This window comes from Echinops telfairi, unplaced genomic scaffold (genome assembly GCF_000313985.2).
Source record: "Echinops telfairi isolate 266 unplaced genomic scaffold, ASM31398v2 ScPeMD7_2;HRSCAF=8, whole genome shotgun sequence".
Lineage (NCBI taxonomy): Eukaryota > Metazoa > Chordata > Mammalia > Afrosoricida > Tenrecidae > Echinops > Echinops telfairi.
Genome location: NW_022103898.1, coordinates 3990005 through 3999117, shown reverse-complemented (window position 1 = coordinate 3999117; position 9113 = coordinate 3990005). Strand labels below are relative to the sequence as shown.

The 9113-nt window shown below is 54.5% G+C and overlaps 1 protein-coding gene across 2 annotated transcripts in view; it reads right to left on the bottom strand.

The window, feature by feature from the left end:
- CERK (ceramide kinase) overlaps positions 1-9113 on the bottom strand; it is a 40079-nt gene that overhangs the window by 18118 nt on the left and 12848 nt on the right. For both annotated transcript variants that reach the window (XM_030886154.2, XM_045290681.1), the window contains exons 2-3: positions 6756-6869; positions 6292-6414 (exon numbers count right to left, since the gene is read on the bottom strand). In XM_030886154.2, the coding sequence (XP_030742014.1) occupies positions 6292-6414; positions 6756-6780 (148 nt within the window). In that variant the 5' untranslated portion in view covers positions 6781-6869. The remainder of the gene's footprint in view (positions 1-6291; positions 6415-6755; positions 6870-9113) is intronic.

Sequence of the window (9113 nt, the reverse complement as noted above, 5' to 3'; positions counted from 1 at the left end):
CCACATGTGATTATCGGCCAGGCTGGCACAATTAACTAACTCAAAGGGCAAGGATGGGGCATGGAGGACGGAGGTCTAGGACAGATGAACGGACATGGACGAAGGAAGTTAGCCAAGGGGGAGCAGGTATAGAATGGGGCAGCGGGGCCGTGCTCCCTCAGGGACGGCGCTCTCAGTAACCCTCTGGCTCTGGAGACACACATCGCGAAAGATGAAAGCCGGTTCTTTGGGGTGGAGACGGGGTGTATAAATCTCTCATAAAAGCAACCCCCCAAAAGGGAGACAGCGGGGAGAAGAGATCAACAACCAACAGCTAGATCAGAAAGCAGCGTGCCTCCCAGAGGGAAGGAGCAACCTTTCACAGAACGTAAGGGGATGTACTGATCACTTAAGGGGCCCTGAGGGTAGGGGCGCTATGAGTTAGGCACGAGTCCAACCGTGAGGTGAGCGGTTCAAACCCACCAGCGGCTCAGAGGGAGAACAATGAGGCTGTCTGCGCCCATGAAGAGCGTCAGACTCAGAAACCCTACATGCATCCGAGATGATTCAGAATCGGCGAGGCGGCAGTGGGCTTCCTGTTCCGTTTTGCTGCTTTTTAAAATTCATAAATCAATGCCGGTAAGTTTGTAAGTGTGGGTGCAGCAGGTCCGGCTCTCAAAAAGTCATCTCCAGAGTGGAACCCAGCTCTCCAATTGAGAAACGGGGAGCTGGCAGAGAAGACCTCCCCGCAGAGAGCACCACCACGGAGAGACAACAACCCCAGTTCACTCAGGCTCCTCCGGACAACAGGGAAGAGGAACAGCCTGCTTCTCAACTGCTACTCTGAGGCCGCAACTTCCCCATGGCCACAGAGCCAGCACGGGGCGTGATCGGAAAGGAAGCAGACAGCCCTGAGGGGCAGCAGAATCTAAGGAGAAGATCAGGAAGCCAAATCCCAAAACAACTACAAGGGGTAACACATCACCACCAAGTGGGGCTCAAGAACCCCAGGATTGCAAAGAGCCTTACCGAGGAGAGAGAAATCTCATCATCGCATTACCCCAGGACAAGGACAGTCCTTCAAACGCCTGAATGGAGGCAGTTAAAACACTGATCACATTCAACCCCACCGCCGCCCCCACCCCTGCTCATGATGGGCACAAGGGGGAGTTCCGTAACATGATCAAAATGACCCAGCAGCATTCCGAATGTGAAATACGGATAACATCCCCCCAGGACAGTGTGGAGAAGAAGGAGTCTGTCCTCGCCTGCCGTGGGAGGAGCAGACCTAAACCCTGGGATGGGAGGGCAGGGGTGTCCTTATTCACTGTGCTGGTGGGAAACCTGGAGGGAGGGACCACCAGAACATTAGCATCGTCAGCGCACTTTGCAAGGTCAATGGAAACAAGGTAAATGTACGAAACTCAGATTGTTAAATACACACACACACAAACCAAATCAAACTCACTGCCATACGACAGGATAGAACTGCCTCAGTGGGTTTCCAAGATTCACCCTTTATGGAAGTAGAAAGCCTCCTTTCTCCCTAAAATGTACACGCAGTAAATAAAATAGCAAAATAATGATGTCGGAGTCTAGTGGACGAATGTACAGCCTTCTTGCTAAGTGGTGCTGGGTCGATTGGCGATCTGAATTTCTAGAAAACGAGCCTTAACCCTTTCATGTCTCTCACCACCCTGCACAAAAACCAATCCCAAATGGCTTCTAGCTCCAAAGGTGAAAGTCGAATCACAAGAAGCCCTGAGCCAAAACACAGGAAGACAGGGAGCTAAAGAGGTTTTTGCCAGGGCACAGCCTGACCGTCAACGTCTCAACAGAGACAAAATCACCGGCTCAGAAGAATGGGCCTATCTGAAAACGGAGAACCCTTCGTGCAAGGTTGCCCTGAAGAACAGGGAAAGGCAAGCCGTGGGAGGACGGATGATGCCTGTCCTTCATAAATCCCTCATTAGATTCAGATCCACAGCACGCAGAGTCCCTACCGACCACGAAGGGAAAGGAGAGCCCAGCAGAAAAAATGGGTGAGAGCCTGAAGGGAAATGAGAGCCCAGCAGAAAAAATGGGTGAGATCCTTGAGCAGACACCTCACGGAACACGGGGCGCCTTCCTCACCCTTCTCACCCACGTCAGTCAGGAGGGACACCCACATTTAAACACCCCCCAGAAAGGGCTGCGGTTCAGAGGGAATGGTTTCCCTGTGAAGCAACCAGCACTCTGACCACCTGCTGGTGGGTAAACCCACTGGGCCATGTCCACTTAAGCTGAGCACAGGCACCCTCTGCCCATTCTGAGGTGTACGCCCACGAGAAGTGCTGCCCAAGCTCACACGACCAGAACCTTCCCAGTAGGACGGTTCATACGCGGGCCCATCAGAAAGCTCCGGTATTGAGGTGACCATCCACGGTGAGATGGACGAATGCACACTCGTACGGGCACACAAGGGAGCATGGGACCCTGCACAGCTGTGACCAGGAGCAGCCTGCACCAGGCACAGCTTTGGTCTGCACCTGGGCCAATCTCACCAACAGAATGCTGACCCGGGAAAGCGGGACGTGAAAGAATGCTACCTGTGCAGATTACAGACTCAGCTCTCGCTGTTAGAAGTGAGGGTGGGAGGCCCCTGTGTGGGCTGGGTGGTGACTGGCGGACGCAGAAGGGGGGCTGCCGTGTTCGGTGTCTTGGTCTGGGTGCTAGTGACGCAGACGTGCTCACTGAGGGAATGACCATGGAGCTGTGTCCCGGCTACATCAAGCTCCTTTCTGCATCTATGTTGTTGCCCTTAGAGGCCTGTGCTGGTGAGGGATTAGTCAACTGGACCCTCCTGAGTCAAGGTCTGGGTGGGGCCCAACCTACTGACTGGTCCAAAGCCGGATGACGGACACCTCCTTGGTGCCATCGGCCTTTCTGTGTAAGAGTGAGAGACACAGGAAATTCTCTCCCTGCCCCTTTGCTTTCCTGCGAGTTGGAACTCCGCCTGCCTCCAGGGGCAGCCCCACGTGGCCTGCCTGATCCCGAGAGCTGTCGGCGCCCTGTCATGCTTCTACCAACTTCGGATCCACGAGACTCTGCACCCACCGGCCTGTTCCTGCCTCACCTTTCTGCATCACCGGCCTGCAGCTCCGTGAGTCTGAAGAGGATCTCTGTCTGCATGGGAAGCAGACTTGAGTGGGACTGGGCTGGGCCACCTTTCTGAGGTAAAGCTACTTCTTGGGAGAGTGGGCCTTCTTGTTTCTTTCTCCAGACAACCCCACCCAGCACGGTTCTGACTCACGGCGACACCAGGACAGCAGAGCAAAGCACAGCCCGGCCCTAGATGCAGCCACGGTGTCCAGCCGGCTCATCCAGGGCCTTCCTCTTTGGGGCTGCCTTTCTACTTGACCAAGCATGATGCCCTTCTCCAGGGACCGGTCTCTGCTGACAACATGTCCAAAGTCCATGAGATGACGTTACACTTCACTACGACAGCAGGGTGAGGGACTGGGCGTGCAGACTAGCTGAACTCACCAAACAAACAAGCCAACAGCAACAACAACAACCCCTCAAAACAAACTACCCGCCATCGACACAATGTCCACTCACAGTGACCGTATAGGAAAGGGTAGAACAGTTCCTGTGGATTTCCCAGATGGTAGCCCCTGACAAGAGTAGAAAGCCCCATCTTTCTCCCATGGGAAGTCACAGAATCCCGTAACTCAGAGATGGATGGGTGACGTCACCAGACCCATCTGCCCGCTGCCTGTACTGTGGTGGTGGCTTGTATACTGCCGTGAGGCTGGAAGCTAAGCCACTGGGCCTGCAGATATCAGCAGGGCCACCCATGGGGGACAGGATCCAATAGAGCTTCCAGGTGAAGACGCAGAAGAAAGTCCCGCTGACTGACTTCCCCAAACCGGCACGACGGCCCTGCATCACCACAGCAGATGGGCTTATACAGTGCTAGAGGGTGAGTCCCCCGGACGGGCCGGGACTCAAAATACACCGATGGTGCAGATGGCACCGGGCCAGGTGGCATTTCATGCTGCTGTACACGGATAGCATCGTGAACTGAAGCTGATTCAGCAGCTGCTAATTACCATGCACCATTCCCCCCAAATCCCCCCCAAACCTTCCAATCAAACTCATTGCCGTCAAGGCAATTCTGAGTCATGGGGCCTGGGGAGTTTCCAAGGCTGCACCTCTATTTGGGAGTAAAAGGCCTCAGGTGGATTGGAACCACTGACCCGGAGGTTTCTAACCCAATGTATAACCACCACACCACCAGGGCTCCTCACGGCTCATTCCAGACTCTGGCAAATGCAGGGCTGTGTGTGGGCCCCACACACTGTCAAGGAAAACAAGGCCTCCTGATTACCCAAGGGGAAGACCGTTCACCGGCTGTTCTCTTGGGAGTCCCCACCTAGAGGACCAGCCTTGAATGAACCAAGACTCCAAGGCACATGGAAATAAACAGGGAGGGATGGGAGGGAAGGGGGGAGGGTGTGGGCAAGGAGGAGGCGCCCAGAGACAAAGGGAGACAAGGCAGAAGAAACCAAAGGCAACTTCCTCACTGGTGTTGACATGTCCACTCACTGCCAGCAAGTCGATTCCGACTGCCAGTGACCCTGCAGGGCAGACAACTGCCCGAGTGGGTTTGTGGGACTACACATCTTGATGGGAGCAGACAGCCTTGTCTGTCTCCCATGGAGGGAGTCTGGTAGACTCGAACCGCCAAGCTTGTAGCTAGCAGCTCTGTGTGCAGCCCACGACGCCACCAGGGCTCCTCAGGAAGGGTTACAGAAATGCCGAGAGTCAGGCATCCACACAGGCTTGCAGGCATGCACGGCTTGCCTCCCACGGGACACAGAGACCACACACGTCCTGCTGCCCCGATGATCAGCGGAAGACGGGTTTCTTCAACAAGGACGTCCCTCTGCAAGGGCATGACATGGCCTCCTTAGAAGGCAATGCCTCAAAGAATCGTCATTTAACTTCTTGACCCACATGCCAAACGAATCCAGAAATATACAAAACCAACCTAAAACACCCGCCCTTTCTATTCTCAGGTGAGGTCTGCACCAGACGGAGATGAGATGAATTTGCACCTGACACATTTCCAAAGGGTGACGTGGTGACGCGTCTGGCTGCTGACGGCAAGATCAGCAATTCGAAACCACCAGCCGCTCCGCGGGAGAAAGATGAGGCTGTCTACTCTGGTAAAGATGTACAGCTTCAGAAACCCACATGGCAGTGAGTTCAGGGTTTGGTGTCCCCAAATGTGGTGGGTAGGCTCGTGGAAATTGGTAACTGATCCTTTCATCTCAGACCTATAGACACGCCTCAGCTGTACAAAGGTGAGCCCCCCTACTCTAACCCCCTAGCCCCAGCGTACCAGTTTAAGGTAGGTATTATTAAAGTAGGTAGGTATTATGATCCCCTCGTTCCAGGCTCAGAAACGGAGCTTCAGAAGGTTAAGCCAACTTCCCAGAGCCTCCCAGGCCACAAGGTGTCCTGACCCTGGGCACCCATGGCCTGCCCACCGCACAAGCAAACAAACATCAACACAAAGTGGTTACCATGGTGTTTACTGCTCACAGCAACCCTGTGTGTGTATGTGTGTGTGCTTGCGCACACACACACACCCACATCAAAGGAGGACACACTCCATGGGGTCTGGTTTATATCAGAAACGGATCACCAGGACTTTCTTCTGCAGCACCTTGCCTGGACACACAACCTCCAATCTGTTGGTTAGCGGCTGAGCGTGTTAATGGCTTGCACCATCCCAAGAACCCAGCGGCTGCAACCCTGGCTCAGACAGAACAGAGGCTGTGGTCTGTCCTGTTGTACACGGGGGCCCCGGGGGCCCTGGTACCTGGGCGTTGGAAAGGCTCGATGGCACCCCCACAAGGCGACCTGGTGGTGCAGTGGGTTAAGTATCCCATTACTAAAATGGGAGCTAAAACCAACCAGCCAACGCTGCCACTGACTCCTAGCCGACTCCTGGCAGCTTTATAGGGCGGGGCGGAACTGCTCCTGTGGGTTTCCGAGAGGGTGACTCCTCTCAGGAGTAGAAAGCCTCGCCTTCCTCCCCAGCAGCGGCTGGCGGTTTCGAACTGCAGACTTTGCGGTGAGCACAGCTGCCCCTCTGGAGGAAGATGAGGCTGTCTGACCCCAGAAAGAGCTACAGACTCGAGGGCAGAGGGCTTTGCGGATCCCACCGACCCTCGTTCGGAAGAATAGTCTTCTGAGCAGAGGCGCCCCCCCAACCCACCCCCGCAACCCCCAGGCCCGCCCGCGCACGCGCATACGTACTCAGCTTGGCCAGCAGCTCGCGGAGGGTCTGCAGCCACAGGCTGCACAGCGGCTCATCCGTGCACCAGAACGTCACCTGCGCCTTCTTCCAGCGGTGACGCCGCGCTCGCTTCACGCAGTGCACTGGGCAGAAACAGAAGCAGAAGCACGCACGGTGAGCGCCCAGCAGGTGCAGGACCCCCGCTGCCCCCCCGCCCACCCCGCGCTTCATTCTCCTGCCCAAACCAGGTGCCTCCAGGTGGCCTTCTGTGCCCCAACTCGCCACTCTCAAGACGTGTCGGAAAGAAAAGTTCCTCCTTCTCATTTAAGAAGGCAGAGAAGGAGGGTCAACAACCGAAATGTTCGGAAAGAGCAGACCTGGGGAAAGCCGACCCTGCGACGGTTCCACAACGCCTGCAGGTGGGGTTCCCTCTCCTGCGTGGGGCGAGGAAGGGCTGCGGAAAGGGGCGCGGAGGGCCGGTTACCTGTGAAAGCGTGGGGCTTCTCCATCTTCTGCCACTTCCCACCCAGGCCGTGCTTGCTGTTCACGTCCACTTCCTCGACGGCGATGATCTCGGAGACCGGCACCGAGCAGGCATCTGCAGGGACAGACGGACGAGACATGCTGGGGCCCCTGTGCGCTCACGTGCTCCGCAGAAGCCCACCCGCGAAAGGTGTGGATAGCAATGGGAAACGGCGGACCTTGGGGACCTGCAACCACCAAGGCAGCGGAGACCCTGCCTCTGGATGAACGCATGTATGTGACGAACATGCAAAGGGATCGAGAGCTTTGATCTGCATGTAAACGTGTTACTGGGAGACGTGGAAGAAACGGTGACTACTGTGGAAATTGATGAGGAGACGTATACGAGAGATACAGAAATCAACCGCATGGAATATTCCACTGCTCCGTGCGCCGGGTCACGGTATTGTGCTGGTTGCGCGTCCGCTGAGGTGGCTGAAACCAAGAATCTGCCCAGTGTGGACGAGAGGCGCCTCTGGCGTGTGGGATAGAGTCCGAAGGGAAACCTTGAACGATGGCACTCAGAAGTAACCAATGATTGGTCCTTTCCTGAAATAAGTTGGTGTGCAGCTACAAACTAAGCGACATTTCAATGTTCATTCCACCCTTCCAATAATGTAATCACAAAAATGCAGAGTTATTTTTGCAAATAATTTTGGAATTTTTTTACCCTTTAAAATAAATGTTTCGGTCCACACCCCGCACTCCACAGGGTCTGGAATGGCCCTCAGCGCTGAGTCAGGGTTTGGACACACTAAACCTCTTAAACTATAAAAATAATAATAAATAAAAATAATATTTTTTTCCCTCTTTAAGTTTTTTTTTTTAAAGAAAAGAAAGGTGAGCGTATCCATCATTTGAAAAACCCAGAACTAGGGTCTTAAGGTCTTGAAGATAAACAGGTGGCCATCTAGCTGAGAAGCAACAAAGCCCACATGACAGAAGTGCACCAGCCTGTGTGATCGTGAAGTGTCGAAGGGATCAGGTATCAGGCATCAAAGACCTCAAACAAAATATCATATCATTGTGAATGAGGGGGAGCGTGGAGTGGACACCCAAAGCCAATCTGTAGGCAACTGGACATCCCCTTACAGAAGGGCCGAGGGGAGGAGACAAGCCAGTATAGCACTGATGAAACATACAACTTTCCTCTAGTTCATTAATGTTCCCCCATTATCATGACCCCAATTCTACCTTACCAATCCAGCTAGACCAGTGCATGTACATGGGTACAGATAAGAGCTGGAAACACAGGGAATCCAGGACAGATAAACCCCTCAGGACCAATATTAACAGTAGCCATTCCAGGAGGGGAAGGGGAAGGTGGGGAGGGAGGGGGAACCGATCACAATGATCTACCTATAATCCCTAAACTATGAGAAAATAAACTCCTGTTCTACAAAGCCACCCCTTGTGGTGTTTCCACCACAGCAGCTGGAAGAGATGGGTACTGAGGACAAAGCAGCCCACCCCAACCACAGCCCCGAATTGCCTGAGTATACTTCGGGGCTGTGTTTTCTGTGGAGAGTAGGGGTTGCTGAGCACAACCTTTAACCCTTGTCCCCAGGGGACATTGCCTGGAGATTTGTTTGTCTGTCACACCTGAGGGTGCCTCTGAGGTGTGACCTGGGTGCTGCTCACTACCCCCCCCCCCCAACTAGGAGGACCTGGTGGGGGTATTGTGAGCCAGGCCTCTCAGGCCAGCAGGCAGCAGTAGGAAGCAGGGCCCTCACCTTCTCTGGTTTCTGGGAGTCGAGAGAAGTGGAGGGGATGCCAGACCGTCACCCACCTGCAGGAAAAGCAGGGTGGCAAGGTGTGGCTAGGGGGAGAGTGAGCCCCTCTTGCGACTCAGTAACCCCTGGCTGTCCGCCCCTGCAGCCTATCCTGGCCAGACAGACTTTCCTATTCCCAGGCTGCCCACTTGTCCATATTTTCTCATAGTTTGGGAGGCTAGAAGTGAGGACACAGGGCGCCCGGCCAGCTCAGGGAAGCTCTGTCTCTCTCTCTCTCTCTCAGCCTGCTCTGAGGGAAGGTTCTCGTCTCTTCTCAATGTCTGTCCCTTGGTTCCGTGAAGAGCTCACGGGACTGGCATCGTCGCTGGCTCCTTCCTCCTGGCCCCATCAGCTCAATTTTCTCTCTCCAAGCTGACAGGCGTAAGACCCACCCCACACAAATCTGGACTCACTCAACCAAATAAGCCCGTTCCCACTGGGATTATAACCACGGTTATTTTGTTTAAAAACACCACTGCCATCCGGTCAATTCCCAAGGTGTGGGTGTCTTCTCCTACCAGTTTTTAAAAGCTGCCAATGGGGGGGGG